Below are 18,506 nucleotides of genomic sequence, written 5' to 3' on the forward strand. Positions count from 1 at the left end.
TTTTTTTTTTTTTTTTTTTTTGAGATAGAGTCTTCTTCTGTCACTCAGGCTGGAGTACAGTGGCGCAATCTCGGCTCACTGCAACCTCCGCCTCCGGGGTCAAGCAATTCTCCCACCTCAGCCTCTCGAGTAGCTGGGATTACAGGCGCACACCACAATGCCTGGCTAATTTTTTTGTATTTTTAGTAGAGACGGGATTTCACCATGCTGGCCAGGCTGATCTTGAACTCCTGACCCTGTGATCCACCCGCCTTGGTCTCTCAAAGTGCTGGGATTCATATTTTTGTATTTAGAAATTTTTCCACAATGGTTATCATTACATTACTTCCATACTCAGAAAAAACTTATTTCACCTCAACATGCGGAAGTATAATTTAAAAGCTTAAGCAAATCAGCACATACTCAACACCTACAGTTGGTCCTGTACAACCCACTTAAGTTAGCCCTCTGCATAGGTGGGTTTCACATTCCATGAATACTGTATTTTGGATCTGTGTTTGGCTGGGAAAAAAATCCACATACAGGTGGACCTGGACCTGTGGCATTGTAGCCTGTGCTGCTCAAGGGTCAACTGTATATATTTGGTGATGAGAATTAACAAATATCATTTTGTCATTAAGTGTGTGAAAGATTAACAAAATTATTTGTTTATTTGTTTTCACTTAGTCATAAAGACATAAATAAGATTTCAAATTTAAAACAAAATTTCTAATTTTATAGTCCATATTCATATCAAACTTTTTGAACCTTCAGCCCATCTTGCTGCATCTTAAGCATTCTCACACGACTTCCTAGACACTATTTCATTCCATTTCAACTCCTACTTAACTAACTTTTCTTCTCAATCTTTTTCACTGACTCCTCTGTTGCCACCCATAAATGCCCATATCCTCCCCAGTCCAGTCCCATTCTTTACCTTTTCTGGCCTTGAACTAACATACTTCAACCTCTAAGCACTATATTTCAACAATGCTTAGCATACTTTAACCTCTTGAGTTCTAAAATACATAGTTTCATAGTCAATGAAATAAAAAGGTACGTGCCAACCCTAAGATTGTCCCCCAGTCCTATTAGCTTATTTTTAGATGCAGAATGGGGTATCTCTGAGGGTGTATCTCAGTCATAAAATTCAACATGCATAAAGTGAAAGTCACCATTTTCCTGTAATTTTAAAGCATTATCACCAATCAGCATTCTAAAATATTAATGTCTTCAATTTCCTTCTCAACTACCCATCCCTGCATTGATATTAATCAATCACAGTAATTTTTCCTCAACATAGGTTTGTTTTCCCTTTAATTAAAATTGTATGTTTCAATATTATTATGTTCATATTAGTAAATAATGATGATAAATGTGTATAGTAAAAGATCTGCTCCCAACACTGCCCCTTCAAAGGTAACCACTATTATTAATTTTTGTGTGTATTATCCTCGATAACACAGATTTAAGCATATACAATAATATTTCTGTATTAGTTTGCCAGGGCTGCCGTAACAAAGTACCACAGACTGCATAGTTTAAAAGACAGAAATTGCCTTTCAGTTCTGGATGCTAGAAGTCTAAGATTAAGTTGTCAGCAGGGTTGATCTGTTCCAGGCCCCCTTCCTTGGCTTGTAGATGTCTGTCTTCTCCATATGTGTTCACATCATCTCGATCTGTACATACCCATGTCCAAATTTCCTCTTCTTACAAGGATACCAGTCATCTTGGGTTAGGACCCACCATAAGAAACTCATTTTAATTTAATTCCCTTTGTAAAGATCCTATCTCCAAATATGTTCATATTCTGATGTTCTAGGCATGAGGACTTCAACATATGAATTAGGGTTGGTGGGTAGGGGAAGGTGGATAGTTCAACCCATAAGAATGCCTTTTAAGCAAGTGATAACATAAACACTGTTGTACTGACTTAGAGAGAGCTCTTGTTCCAGCCTCCCTTCTCTATCTTCACTGCCATTTTTGTCAACTTTTTTCACGAATTTTTGTAGCAAATTTTTAAAATAGAACTTTTAAAATAGAACTTCCTGCCATCAATTGATCTCTGTACAAATCTATGCTCTAAAACTGGTACCAAAATTACCTTCCTAGATAACAAAGTCATGTCATGTCAAAGTCTAGTCCTGTCACTTCCCCTGTTTAAAGACCTCCAATTGCTCCCAATTGGCTTCAGAAAAAATTGTCAAGTCATTTTTATGAATTAATGAGGTCCTTCAAAGTATTACCTAATCTTCCCACTTCCTCTGTGCATCCTAAATTCTAGCCACACTGAATGTTCTAACATTACCCCACCACCAACACTCTGAGCATTTGCAAATGCCATCCTTAACAAGTGCCTTGCCTGGGCCAGTCTCTCCCTAAACATTCATTCTTCGTGTTCCAGCTCATGCATCTTGTTTTTTGTGGCTCTTTTCCTGATTTCCATGGATAACAGTTGTTCTCTTCTTTGGGAATCTACACAGCATATGTGTAGATCTTTATTATAGTATTGAATCGTTGCATTGTATTATCTTATGTTCACATTTTTCTCCCAAAATCAGGAGAGGTAGCTGCATTAGCAGCAACTGTAAATGATGGACTTTTCTATCCTCATTACCTACTATAGGTAATGGCAAATAGCATATGTATTGCATATAGCAAATCATCTAACACTGTTTAATGAACGACATAAAGAATAAAGCCTCTTCCCTTTAAACCATTCTCAAATTTAAACATGCATAGGAATTCTAGTTTTGGCTTAAGAGAGTTGAGCCAAAAAAATAAGCTTTTGCAAAAGAAATCTTCCCCATTTTTACGAAAGTACTAAACTGAGATGAAGAAGTCCATCCCACGGCTTCATCTCTAAATTATCATGTTCTTCATGGTCATCCCCAAGTGTTCAGAGAGGACTTAGTAAGTGGTCTGTGAACAACGGAGAAAGTAGCAAGAGTCACAAGACATCCTTGACTTTAAAAAATTGAAAGGAATATTAACTAGATCCTTGGAATACTCCAGAGGTCTCTCACCAAAAAGGAGCTACTCTTTATTCACCTACATTCAGGTTTTTAAGAGTCATAACTTATATATGTGTGTGTCTATATAGTGTATAACCCTATGGAGGCACAGTCATGTATATATGAACTTGCTCCATCTGAGTCAGATAGCTAATGCCATGAGTTCACTTGTGTGTGACTGATAGTAATTTATTTTCATGTTTCAGTTATTACATTCTTGTATGTTTTTAATCTATGCTAGTCCTGCTCCAGTCCCCTTCGAATGAAAGGTAACTGAAGTAAGACACAAAAATATTGTTTCAGTCTTCCTGCTGCCTAAAAACTGCAGGCATGGCAGTCATTTATACTTCTGTATTCCACAGAAGCAGCACATGTCAGATTCCTTAATATAATGAGACAAAGTCATGAGGGAAAGGAACCAGCTTCAGTCATCGCCAGCTCAGCAAAAGACATCATGATCTCATATGGTTTGGCTGTGTCACCACCCAAATCTCATCTTGAATTTAGCTACCACAATTCCCATGTGTTGTAGGTGAGACCTGGTGGGAGGTAATTTAATCATGGGGGTGGGTCTTTTCCAGGCTATTCTCATGATAGTGAATAAGTCGCACAAGATTTGATGATTTTATAAAGGGGAGTTTCCCTGCACTAGTTCTCGTCTCTAGTCTGCCGCCATGTTTAGTGCCTTTCACTTTCCGCCATGACTGTGAGGCCTCCACAGCCATGTGGAACTGTAAGTCCATTAAATCTCTTTCTTTTGCAAATTGCCCAGTCACGGGTATGTCTTTATCAGCAGTGTGAAAATGGACTAATACACCATCCATACATTGCTTGGTCAAAATCCAGGTGTTCATTTTTTTGTCTACTTCATCTTCCCTACATAATTCATTGGAAATTTATCAACCCTAGAACATATTATAAATTAGTCTCTATATCTCGTTTCCACTATTACTCCTTAATCCAGGCCACTATCATCTCTTGCCTGTACTACAACAATTGCTTTCTAGCCATTGTCTCTATTTCTACTTGTTTCCTTACTAAAATCCATTCTCCAAACAAACGTTCATAGTTATCTGCTGGTAAATCAAGTCATGTCACATGTCTGTATAAAACTGTTTCAAAACTTTATTCTGCACATGGAATAAAATGCAAACTCCTACCCTTACGAAGCCCAGAATGGTGTGTCCCTTGCCTTCTTCCCTGGCATCATCTCTTCCTATTTTCTCTTTTGTCAATATGATTCTTTGAGTTCCTCTAATACCAATATGCAAACTTGCTCCCACCATAGGACCTTTCAATGTTAACTGTTACTCTCAGAAAACTCTTCCCCCAGATCCTGGTTTCTCAACCTCAGCACAGTTGACATTTAGGCCAGACAATTTTCATAGGGAGTTGTCTTGCCTCTATCTTCTAGATGCAGGTGGGACCCTCACTCCTAGTTATAATGCCCCAGAATGTCTCCAGACATTGTCAAATTTCCCCTGGTGGAGCAAAATCACCCTCTTTAAGTGACTGGCTTTTTTCTTTACTTCATTCAGCATATGTTCACAGGGCAGCTCCCATGTGCCTCATACTGTTTTTAAGTGTTGAGGATACTACGAGTACAAGCCAGAAAAGAATGCATGCCTTCAGATAGCTTAAATTTAAATGAAAAAGATAACAACAAAACAAATACAATCAAATTTATCCAAGGTAATAACTTAAAGGCCAGCTCCTCGGAGGGCCTTCGCGGACCACTGGAATTATAAAAGCAATCATAACTTACTTTCTATCACATCACCCAATTTTTATACTATAGTAGTTAGCATTATATGTTATATTCTTATTGATATAGTTATTTATTTATTGTATCTCCCAGTAGAGTATAAGCTTTATGATAACAGGATACTATTATAATTTGTTTTGCTCAACACTGTATTTCTAGCATCTACAGAATAATGTCTAACACATAGTGGATACCTTTATACAGATTTATGACCACTTGTTGAATGAATAAAATAAATAAACTTAAGAACAAAGAAAAGTCCTTGGTTAGCTGATACTGTACAATTTTATGCACAAGAATAACCTTCATCAGGGTTGAATTAAACATGATCTCAAAAACATAGAAATAAGAAAAAAATACACAAAAATTACTATTTCCCCAATATTGTTTTACTCCACCCAAATGAAATAGATAAATGGCTTGAAATCAAATCATCAAAATCAAAGTAAACCATTGGGAACTATTGTCCAAATAAAGGAAAAGTGAAAGTAAACTCACTTTAGAAAAAAATGTCCTAGAAGTTTAGAGCTAAAAGTAAACTAATTACGTTTCTTCCTTCAAAAAACTTACCAAAAATTTAATTCTTTGTTTCAAAGTGAAAATCTTTGCAAAGGTGTTTTGTTTGTTTTATTATTCGCGTTTGTCAGACTACTAGTGTTACAATTTGAATAAGACTTTACTTGGTTTAATTTTTTTATGGAAATGTCACTTTCAACTGGTATTCCACTTGAAACATCTAAAAATCATTCATTGTGTTGCCTTTTAATATTCTGCCTGATGAAGAACTACTACTAAGCTATAAGCTCTAGGAGGGCAGGAATCTGTCTACTAAATACTAATGGTATTTGCTACCATTATATCTCCAGAGCTACCACATGGCAAGACAGACAACAGCCTTTGTGGAATAAACTGAAAATAAAATGAATAAAAACTAAGTTAGTCTAAATGTATAAGGGAAGCTTCTTTCAGCAGCATTCTTATCCAGTGAAAGAGAAAAGGCAGACCTCCCCTCATCAAAAAGGCTAAATAAAAATGGCACTATTACAGCTCATGAAACGAGTATTTGTTGTTAGGTTATCCTACCTTCAAACATCTATTAATTGGTTCTTTACATTAAGAAAGAATTTAATCAGACTTTGATAAAATTTAGCTACATATTCTTTACTGCAATATAGATATCCTTCAGAAGTTGGAATCAATTAAAATTATGTAAGGAATACTATAGTTTATTACATGAGTGAGTGTACATTAATTGACATCTTGTACCCTGTTAATACTATAAGTATTCTTACCTTTTTAAATATGTTTCTGATTTATTTTGACAAGATAGTGTTGTTTTTGCTTCAGTCTCCTAAAATCCAAGCCTTGGCTTGGATTTAAATATATCGAATGTGGAAAACTTTCCATTTTAAGGGTGACACCATCAGAGTGAATAAAATAATTAACAAGTAGCTATAGTCTTCACTACTGTTGCCCCGTGGTGAACGTTTTGTTTCTGGAACATTATGAAAGAGATGCACGCATTATAATTTCTATAGTGAGTGAAAGGGTTATTCTTGTTACCTTTTTAAAAAAGTATTGCTCTGTAAAACATCTTATTAAAAAATGTTGCCTTTTAATGGAGACTGTAATTTTAGGAACTTTTTCCAAGACTATTCCATCCACTTACTTATTGTACTTGAAACATAAATCCATTATTTTAAAATATCACATTAAATCTGCTGCATTTGGAATGTAGTCAAAAATAGTTATCCCAAAACATGGCATTTTTTGCTTGTCATTCATTCCTCAAATATGCACTACATTCCAAACTTTGAGCCAACAGAATATTAGGTAGTCTACAAGGGACTGGTCAATATGTAAACAGGGAACAATACAAAACTGAGTGTGTGTGTGCTAGGGGCAGATCTGAGGACAGAGTATCTTGGAGGCAAATTATAGAAGTTCTTCATCCAGGTTTGGTAGGTCTCTCTAGTTTTAAAGGATTCTAGAGACCACCCAGTCAAACTCTGTTGAAGACAGACCGCTAAGCGTTACATAAAACACACAGGCCTTAAAGGCAGTGAGAAGTTAAGTTCAAATTTTGACTCTGCCACAACTAGAGTATGTGGTGTTTGATGATTAGTTTCTGAGTCTCAATTTCTTCATATGTAAAATTAGAATTAAATGATGATGTCACAATAATTGTGTAAGAAAGATGTTTACACAGTGCCTGTAAGAAGATGTTCACTAAGTAGCAGGCAATAAATCATAATTGGCAACTTTTCAAAAATGAGTAGATGAGGAAATAAACCAAAAGTGGTAGCCCAATTGCCACAAGTGCTTGGAAGAATCAGCCCACATAACATCAAATCACTGTGGCTACACCATGCGTTCCTAGTAAATTTTACTACAAAACAGGAAAAGGTTTTAGGTTAACTGCATTACCCAATAGTCTGGAGAGTATTTAAACAAGCTTTGGAATTCATATCTACAAGAAAACAAATAATGTGTTTATAATTATTTTAATTTTAGAATCTTTATGCTTCTCAAACAAGCGATTTTTTTTAAATGAATGAATGCATTTTTAAATGAGAAACATGTTGAGGAGAGTATTTTTTCCAATACAAAACTCAGATTAAATATGTAAGAGTTTAATATTTGATTAACTGTATGTTTAAAACACACATTATTAAGTACTTTAAAAAGTACAAAATATATAAAACTTCCTAATTGTGAACTGGTCTATCAATATACAGATCAATTGAGATACAGTGACCTATCCTTTTCTTCCAATCACTAGCTGTAATTACACACTGGCATGAGGACACTGGCATCATGAGACAGAGCAAGTCACTGGTTTATAGAAAATGTAGTCACTCTTTGCTTTTATAGACATTGCCAAACTTATTTTGAAAACTTATATTCTACGCGCCAGCAGTCTTTCTTTAGTTCTTGTGAAATAGTTTTTATAAAAAGTGAAAACATTACTCATAAGCAACTACAGAGGAACTATAAAACAAGCTTAGTAGATTAAAAACATTAAACATTTACTTTATTTAGAAGTAAATGACTACATGTTGTGTACCTTCCTTATGGCTGACTCTTGTATTGAACAAATTCCAGATCCAACAGTTCTCTCAGAAAATAATCAACATTTCCAACCCCTTTGTAAAAATGTGCAGATATATATGTTTTAGGTTAATGCACAAATGTAATAATCACAAGATTACTATTCGCAAACCACATGATTCTTAAATCTGTACTGGATTTTAAAAGAACATGTTTGAAACAACCTTAGAGGTGTTATAAATCCTTACATATTGAAATGCTGAAATATTAGTTTCCATGTTTTAAATTTATAAAACTTATAGGATCCCTTACTGGATTTTTTACCTAGGATCTGATTCCTATTCTAAGCCTACTTTTTTCAAATCATCTAATGTTATTTAGACATAATTATCCCTTTCAAGCCACTGACTGACTCTATATATCTTCTATCTCAAACATTTACATGCCACCTAAAAGATTATCTACTTTAATCCACACACTGAATCTACATTGCATATGTCTTTAATTCATGAGCTCTGAAAGGCTATAGTATTGCTGAATGGATTATCTCCTTGAATCCCTTATTGGCAGTTCTAGAGGTGTTTGGTGTTTGCCTTTATAGCCCTTCTTCTAGAATACACAAAATTATAGCCTTGCAAAAGAACCATTTGTTGAATTATATCAAATGCCCCTGGCACTTTTGTTAAAAACAGATCCAACAGTTTGTGGGCCTGAATTAATGCACTGTGACCAGGGTCAGAAGAATCCATCAGAGATTCTGAGGGGAAACAAACCAGGCTCTAAAAAATTCTTGAAATAAGGCAGGTAGAGAAACTGGTCTAGAATTTTTTATTTTTTTATTTTTTATTTTTTTATTTTTTTTTATTTTATTTTTTTTTTTTAATTTATTTATTATTATTATACTTTAAGTTGTAGGGTACATGTGCATAACGTGCAGGTTTGTTACATATGTATACTTGTGCCATGTTGCTGTGCTGCACCCATCAACTCGTCATTTACATCAGGTATAACTCCCAATGCAATCCCTCCCCCCTCCCCCCTCCCCATGATAGGCCCCGGTGTGTGATGTTCCCCTTCCTGAGTCCGAGTGATCTCATTGTTCAGTTCCCACCTATGAGTGAGAACATGCGGTGTTTGGTTTTCTGTTCTTGTGATAGTTTGCTAAGAATGATGGATTCCAGCTGCATCCAAGTCCCTACAAAGGACTCTAGAATTTTTTAAAGTGACTTGGCCAGAGAACCTCCCATACACAGCTCTGCGTTTATCAAGATAAAAACAATTGAGAGTATTTTGCATGCAGATATTTGTGTTATAATTCTACAAATAAATATTAAGTCAGCAAAATACAGATTTTGCAATTACTTTGTTGAAAAACAAATGATCTGCTTAGATTAGTTAAAGCCAACATGGATCCCCAGATACTAACCTCAGGTGAGGTACTAATGCAATGACCTTCAGTGTAATGGAATTTCATGCTAGCTGAAACTGTGTGTGACTATTGGTTGCCAACTGGAGTACAGGCATTGTTTCTCCCTCTGCACTCAACAACTATGAGACTCTAAAGTATATTTCTTCACCTTTCACATTACTGTTACTCAGTGCTTCTGCTATAGATAAGGGCAAAAGTCTCTGTAAACTGACCAGTTATACTGTGTCGCTGACAAGTAAAGAAGAAACAAATAATTCCTTTGGGCAGCTAATCATTTATAGCATATATTGACTGCTGTTGGCAGAACTTTTCAGTCAAACTGTTTTGTTCTGCAAAACCAGATCGAGTGTCCTTTTCATGTGTTTGCTAGAGGATTGTTTCTAATTTAACTTTAAAACCTAATTCACATTTCCAAAGTACCAGAGCATAAAATGGCATAAATTCTAACAGGTAAAATAATCTAACAGGAAAAATAACTTTATGCTCTTAGAAGTAGGTGACCTTTACTAACTCACATTGTTTCTTGAAAAATGAGATTGACTTTAAGTGGGCATGACAACTATTTATTGATAGCTAAACCCTCCAAATCAAATGCTATTCATTTTTCCTATTTTAAAAAGTCTCTCATTCTTACTTTTTGAATATTAATAGTAAGAAACACCTCTCTAAACCCTTCCAAGCTATGATTGTAATATTTGTCCAAATGCTCTGAAACGAATTCACTGATAGCAATTGAAAACAGCACTTAAAAATAGAGCTCAGTCCTCACTTGGCTATAGTATGAAATATTCAGAAAAGGGAAAAGGGCACACACACACGTACGCACACACTCATTCACTCACACATCTCCTGGAACTAATTAAAAATTAAAAGGAAACTGGCTAATAGAAATGGTGGAAAAAAGTTTCCATGCACACCAAGGCTCTGTGAATACTGCAAAGGCTGGAAACATCCTAACATATGCAAAGGTTCTCTTTAAATACATTATTTTAAATTAACCTTAATAAATAATAATCCAATACATTCATATATTCAGATTTAAAAAAAAATTTTACTTATTCTTCCCTCCCTCAACTAAACAAGTATAGGAGAACATAAGACTTACATCTTTATTTGCCTCAAAAAATTACTTCCAAAACAACTAAGCCATTGTTCTTGTCTGACTTCTGAAGTGGCAGGAAAACTACATTCCTGGGCCCTACATAATTTTTGTGCCTGACCCCCCAAGAACCTTTAAGTCAAATTCACTTACCCCCAGAGGGTAACACACTATTGTATCCTCTCCACTTTCTAACCACCTGTGAACAATGGATAGTAATTGCAACTGTCATGGGCAGTCAGTAGGAAAAGTAACCCAGTGCTGTTTTCCAGATTTACTGCCAAACCTGAGTTGAACACCTAATAACCATGCCCTGAACAGAAGAAAGACCTACAGTTGCTTTTAAAATGCATCAGAAAACAGTGTTTTGAACAGAACCAGAGGACAATAACCTAACTTGTACTCTGAATGTGAAGCTTAAAAAACTCAGAATTAAAGACAGAAAACTTCTTTGGTGATTGTACTGTAGCTTCCTAAACTAACCCCCAAGGCAAGCCTGAAAGGGACAGCCGAGCTTTCCTCTAAGCTTGTCATCACTGCTGCTGCTGCTTTTAAGTTTGACTTGTGAAGGAAAATGAGGGGGGAGGAAAATGTTTGTCCTCCATTGGAATGAGATCAGAAGGCTTGGAAAAGGTAGTCTTCTCTGCGCTACTGTGAGTTATTACCTAGGTCAGAGGAGAATAAAAAACCTTGGAGAATGCATCCTATGCCTCAGGGGTAAATGGGTTAAAATCCATCAAAATAATATCAAGGACCTGCAGCCTCTGAAGATGAAACTTCTCAGTTCTCCTTAAACTTTGTCTTCAAGCTATTTAAGGCATATCGATTCTCATTCATTTGAATTTGATTCCATTGTAGATTTTGTTTACTGAATTTATTGATTAGCACCAATTCATTTTCTCATCACCCTTTCACAAGTAATCATAGCCTAAATACATGTAATTCCAAATGACTTGCATGAAAAGTGAAATATATAGTAAAACATTTTGCGGAAGTGTTTAGATATCCAGATGTTAATGTCATGTAGGCCAAACGTTTAAGACCGATGCTCTGCCTCTCTCCAGGATACACTGAGGGAGTAAAGCCTTAAGAGAGAAAATTGCTTCTCTCATTGGGAAAACACTTGCACAGACACACATATGCAAAAAAGTTATTTATACACATATTTCACATGTATAATAATATAAATCTGGTGATGTTTTAAATATATATTTAGCCTCTACCAAAAATATACACAGTAATATATAACCAATAACTAAATATTTTATACTGAAGACTAAGTATCTTGACTTTCTCAAAATCCTACTGTAGAGCTCAGAATCTTAAGTGTCACACTAGCAACAAATAGAAAACCATAGATTGCCTACCATGTTTTGAGAAAACATACTTTTAAATTAATTGAAAGGATAATTCGCTTTTATTTTATATGAGGAAATTAAATCTTCTCCCCTTGTTATTAGTAGGAGTTTATTAAGATATGAATAGTTTCACAGAACTTTTCTTAGTTGGATGTAATTGCTGATCCAAATAAAACCAAAACAAATTGTTACCCTGACTGGTACAAAACAACCTTCTATTATGCTCTCCCTATTCATCATTCCTGGTTTTAAATTTAGGTTATACACACCCATATTTCTTATATGTACAATGTACAAAATTATCTTATAAAATACAGTTTTTAACCTTGCTGTAGGTACATTCTTACTTATAAAATAAATAATTTAATTTTTTTTAAATGATGAAAATCAGAGCCTGTTAGAGGTATAGTGGGGTGATTCTGTTGAAAGCAACATATCATTTATTCCATAAGGCACAAAGAAAGAAAGAATATGAGAACCCTGCTATGTTCTCCTTTAAGACAGAAAGAAGAAACCACAAACACATAGACTGCAAGCAGCAGAAGAGGTGAGGGCAGACATACTTTATCACCATTAATATTCCTGAATATCAACTTCATTTTGGTACATTTTGGATCAAAATAATCACACTGTATTACCTTTTATTTCGCCAAAGTTCCCCGATCCCATTGCAAGAAGCTTGTCTTTCCAGTCCTTTGAGAGTAGCTTTTCAATACTGGGGGTTTCTAAGTAAAGAAAAAAAGAAGTAAGCAAATCAACATGACTCTCCTTACAATGGAGCTCATTAAAAGTCTATCAGCTAAAAATAAGGCCAATCCTATCCCAGCCCCACTTTATAATGGCTTCATCAAAAAACTGATAACAGGGGTGGAAAAAAAGAATGTGTTTTGTCACCTGCTGTTTCAAAATCATTAGCTTTTTCCTCTTGCGGAACAAAGCCATACTAATTCTTTATGACAATGGGTACACATAAACCTTGCAGTTCATTGTTTTTCAATTTGGTGAACAAATTCTTGCTATAATGGATGCTTGTCAATTTCAGGGTGTTAGTCTGCAGTCAAAAAATAATTATGTTGATAAAATGCGGAGTAAAAAAAGGCAAAGAATTAGCTCTTAAATCTGCTACATGTAATTATATCCCTCTGTGTGTTTACAATTATATCCACTTTATAATATGTGTTTAACATCGTGTGGCGGTCAGCACACTGTGGTAAGATTTGCCAGTACCGCGAACATAAGCAAAAAAAAAAAAAAAAAAAAAAAAAAAAAAAAGTTGGTATAAAAGAAGCTTTAAAAAGATTGCAAAATCTAGAGAAGCGAGGAATGCCTATAATGGAAACCTATTATTTGCTTATTTCAGATTTGTATCACACTCTTTTACAATGCCCTGTGTTCGGACAGGGCACACACATTTTAGAAAGCAAGGTTCTGCTTTAGTCTGGTATTTGTTTCTACATATAACATAGTTTTTGACCTTTCCTTTTGTGTTGGACTTTAATGCATAAGTAAATATAAATGCTAATAAAAACTCCCAAACATTAAACTCAGTTTCAAACAATATAATTGTATATTCTTGTCAGCACTTAGATGGGTACACAATTACAATGGCTTTCAATCCCACGATTAGCACAGCATTCACTTAGAAAATGGAATGTACTAAAAGATAAGTGTCCCAGTATGCTCCATCTAAATAACAATACCCACACTTATTATATAGATCTAAGACATACACTGCCATTCTCCACATTGGTGTTTATGTGTATTTGTGTTTGTTCAGGCATTTGTTTACCCCCTACTAGGAGCATAAAGGGGATACATGTTAACTTATCAAAGAGACCCTCTGGCCTAGAGACTATAATATTATTAGAAACTGCTTAATTTTCCCCACAGTAAAATGCATTGTAAACAGTTTTCATCACCATGTTTAGTTAATGCTATCTACTTTTTCCAGGGTCCCCTCTTTACAGCAGTCAGCTAGCAGAGTCAAAAAGCCTGTGTGGAGTTTTCAACAAAGCAGAGGTGCCATTTTCCTTGGGAAAAAAAAAATAACAATATGGAACACTTCTGTCTCACATGTCAGAAACTTGTGGAAAATAAAAATGGTGAAAAGCTCTGAATGATTACTTTTTTACATAGTCTATATGTACACACATATACATATGTGCAAATACGTATATGCACTTACAACTTAATATATGCACACTTACCTATGGAATGAATTTGAAACGAATGAATGCAGTTGAAATGAATGAACGAAAAATGAATTTTTTCCTTCGAAACAAAATACATAGCTGTATTTTTCACATTTAAGGAACTAATCCTGAAGAATTTACTTTTAGTTTTTCTTAAAATATCCCAATTTCTATGTGGGATTGTTTCAGAATATTAACAGCAACTCTAGGAGTCATAACACAGAGTAAATATCTTCATATTGTAACCAGTATTTCTCTTCATTGAGGCTTTAAAAGTAACTTTGAAATACTTCCGCAAGGACTTCCAACATTTCTACATTCCCAGTAAACAGTTTGAGAGTAAAATTATTTCTTAAACCTTATCAGAGTAGGTCAAACAAACACCACTGTTTCTTTTTTCCAGCACTCTACAAAAATTCTTGAGTAGCATGTAAACAGGGCACAGCCAATATGGTATTTGCAATAGAGTACTGTCAGTCATTAAAAGCTAACAAACCTTTGCAAAGCAGGAATGCAGCAATAGAAATCCATTGTGCACTAACAATAGGCCCCTGAACCTCCAGGCACCAAAAGCAGACCATTTTACTTTTAAGGCTATTGTCTGCAAAGTCCATGACAAAGCTTTTCCCCCGCAGCTAGACAAAATATTCACTGTAGTGTGCTCATAAAGAAACAGAAGTCTTCTGTCTCAGTTGCAGAGTTAAAGAAACAGCAGCCAGATTTCTGAAACCTGCAGAACATTCCCGGCCTCTTTATTAACTAGCATAAAGATATAAGGCTGGTAAACAGAGCCAGTTTGTTCAAGTACTTGACTTTTAAGCACACACTACAAAAAAAAAAAAAAAAAAAAAAAAGAATAACTTCTTTAAGACTAAGTTATTTTGAAAATGTAAAATCAGAAACATATCTAACTCACGGTTGTCATGTCTGTGGATGAATAAAGACACTCATACTTACAACTTGGATGAGGTATATACTTTAAATTCAGATTCAAATACATTTATTTAGCAGCCTATGTGCCAGGAACTGTGCTAGAGGTTTTTATCTGTATTCTCTCATTTAATGATAATAAGTAATTGAAGACTTAGATTGTGTTATTACGTCTGTGTTACGGGTTTAAAGAGATGAAGAAGCACCAGCAAAAAGAAAAAAAAGAATTGCTCTGAGGTTCCACAAAATGTAATGGGCAGAATTGAGGTCTTGAGCTAAGTTTTTTTTTTTCCCCCCCTACACATTCCTAACTCTCTTATCAACAACAAAATAATAATAGCTACTATTTAGAGGGCTAAGTGCTAAGCAAAGTACTAGGTCCTTTACATGTGGTATCTCAAACTTCTCACAGTAATCTGCTGAATTAGATATTGGTGCATCTGTCTTACCATTTAAGAAACCAAAACCTAGGAAGTTATCATGACCTGCCCAATGTGGAGCTCAATTCTACCTATTGGATCCCAAAATCTTTGTTCTTTGCAGCACATACATTGCTATGGTTTGAATGGGTCCCCACAGAAGCATGTGTTGAAAATTTCATCCCTAATCCAAAAGCATCGGGAGGTGAGGCCTAATGGAAGGTATTTAGGTCATAAGGGCTCTACCCTCATGACTGGATTAAGGCTGATTAGAGAAAGGCTTCAGGGTACAAGTTCCATCTGTCTCTCGTGTGTGCACTCTCTTATTCTTCTGCTTTCCACCATGGGATGGTGCAGCAAGAAGGCCCTCACCAGATGCTAGCACCTTGAGGTTGGACTTCTCAGTCTCCAGAACTGTGACAAATAAATTTCTTTTCTTTATAAATCATTCAGTCTGTGTTATTCTCTTATGGCAACACAAAACTAACACACATGCACACACACACACACGCACACATGCATACACTCTCCCTCATTTCATCTATAAAACAGTCCTGGATAGTAGGAAAAACAATTCTTACTAACTCCTTTGGATGGGTGAAGTAAAAACCTGATAAACATTCTAGGGTAACACATATGTATGAGCAGCAACTATGGAATTAAAAGGTAGGCTTTTTTACAGTTTTTGTTTTCAGGGTGTGGTCCAATTACATGCCTTGCCATCTAGGATTCTGGATAATTTAGTGACAACCTATGAGTATATAGCAGAGATATACAATGAAATGATTCTTTTTATTTATATAGTAGAAGGAATATTGGGCTATAACTCAAACAACCTGGGTTCTCTCCAAGACAGTGGCACTGGCTAGATGGGGCCCTGTAGGGGTGAGGAGGGAAGGGGATCATAAAGACTTTTCACCCACTTCACCCCTCTGTCTGAATTTCTGTAAAGCAAAGAGTTTCCAAAAATCCACATTCAATACTCTACCAACTGCTACAATTTCCATTGGTAGTTCTTGAAATAACAGTAAGAAATGATCTCATAACAATGACCACAAAGAACGGACATGTAGCAGTGATTAAATTTCTCTGAAAATGGTAAAGATACAGTAGAAAATTCATGTTTCAAAATGTAAAGGACCAAATGGCAGAAGCCCAATATTTACAATACACCTGTTTGTTAATGTGTGAATATGAGTAAAGTGAAATTTGACACCATTATGTAAGTGCTGCTTCACTGCGTATGGAGTGAATAGATAGTACTTATCTATTAAATATTTAATTTTCTAAAATAAGATTTAAAAAATGCACAAACATAGAATCGCATTTTGTACTATGAATATGGTATGTAGGGTGCCTAGTTATTTGCAAATGTTCAAACTCTGGAGTTTCCTTTAATTTTTTAAAATTTTTGTGGGTACACAGTAGGTGTATATATTTATGAGTTTCATTTATTTTCATGTTAAGATGTATCATGTTTTTTCACTTAACTCTAAAAGATTCTCCCCAAAATTCCTTCTCCTGAGAGTTCATTCTCCCAAGTACTGGAATATCATGATTACTTTCAAAGTAAGAACTAGAGCTCCTTATATTAAAATAAGTGTGAGTTAATAATTATTATTTGCATGGCATTTCCATTTACAGAATGCTTCCAGATACAATTTTGTCAGTGGCATATATAATTGTTATATCCATTTTGCAGATGAGGAAACTAAGGCTCAGAAAGATGCTTTGCCCAACATCAGCCCATCAGTAAGTAGAGTAGATGGAATACAAAACCAGGTTTTCTTAATTTAAGGATCTGTCTCTTTAGCGGAAAGGTAAATGCATATATTTTAAAAGAGAAAATAAAATAAAGCTAGGAAATAAGCTATAATATAAATTAGAAATAAAATATACCCTTCATCATCAACATAGTAATATTAAGATAAACCTAACTGGATTACTATTGTTTCTTTCTGCCAACAGGACCCTTCTGATACATTTGCTTGCTTTTCCCTTCTCACCCTTGCCTCTTTTGCTCACATATGCTACTTCACATCAATGCCTATGGCAATCCCCACCAGTGAATGCCCCCCCCAACTGTGCCAGCCATTGTTACAACAGCATCCTGCCTCTTTAGGGCCTGTTCATTCCCTATAACTCTCATTCCTTTTTCCCTTCAGTGCCAAACACTCTTAAGACCGACTCCCTCATCTGGAACAATGAGACTTAGAGACTCATGCCAACATATTGTAATTCTCCAGCAAGCTGCCAGTGCCAAGAATTAAACCACATTCGCTCCAGTGCAGTAGCTTTACACACAAGCTCAGGTATTTGCTTTGTGTTTATGTAGGCTTTTTTCCCCCTTAATCTCCCTTCAGCTGCTGTGGCAGAGCTCACTGAAAACTCGAACAAGCAAAAAGTACGTTATGCATAATATTTGACTTTTAAACAAAGTTGAAGGAGTTAGGTCATACCAAACCTATCACTGTTTATACTTTAATTTTATAGCTGAAACTAAGCTGTTATTCTTGACATGTGATAGTGTACACATTGAGGAATGGAAGTTGTCTTTTGGAGGGAACTAGATTTCAAAATATACCAGTATCTCCTTCAAAGCAAAAAGGTAAAAGCATATGTAGACTATTCATGTCATAAAATAAGAATTGTAGAGCTGAAAAGGTCTTTATACATCATTTAGATAAGCATTTCATAAAAGCAATTGAGGAAAACATATATCTGACATAAATGGAACATAAATGGTTTGGCTACTTAAAACTAAAATGACATAAACATTCGATTGCCATGCAAATCTAATTAACACTAAACAAATTTATATTTCTTCTTTACAAGATTTAGATCATTTTGTGTACTAACAGATTGGCAATTTTTAAGCTAGTTACAGATTACATAGTATTTTTAATATATTTGACCAAGAAAATTAGTGTTGGGAGATGACTGTGTGTATGGCTCAATACAATTTGGGTAATAACTGGTTTAGACCAAACTTTTCATTTTACAGGCTAAAAAAGTACAAATACGAGATGCTAAATAACTTGGCTAATATCACAAACCTATATAAAGATAAAGGCAGAATTTGAAGTCCAATTTCCAGTTCAGCATTCTTGACAGCATATTACATACTACCACAAAGTTTTTTAAATAGACGGTCAAACTCTTGAAAAATGAAATTGTAGTTCTGTTTTATTCACTTCGTCTATCTTAAATTAGTAATTATTTGATAGGGGGTACTGGAAGCTAATCTGTGTTAGAGCTAGGTATTATTAA

The 18,506-nt window shown here is 35.1% G+C and overlaps 1 protein-coding gene across 19 annotated transcripts in view; it reads right to left on the reverse strand.

Annotated features, from left to right (window-relative positions):
- Positions 1–18,506, reverse strand: part of SOX5 (SRY-box transcription factor 5) — a 1,034,891-nt gene that overhangs the window by 213,938 nt on the left and 802,447 nt on the right. For all 19 annotated transcript variants that reach the window (XM_050746696.1, XM_050746702.1, XM_050746700.1 and 16 more), the window contains one exon: positions 12,334–12,420. In XM_050746696.1, coding sequence (XP_050602653.1) covers positions 12,334–12,420 — 87 coding nt within the window. The remainder of the gene's footprint in view (positions 1–12,333; positions 12,421–18,506) is intronic.

The sequence above is a fragment of the Macaca thibetana genome, chromosome 11, assembly GCF_024542745.1.
Source record: "Macaca thibetana thibetana isolate TM-01 chromosome 11, ASM2454274v1, whole genome shotgun sequence".
Lineage (NCBI taxonomy): Eukaryota > Metazoa > Chordata > Mammalia > Primates > Cercopithecidae > Macaca > Macaca thibetana.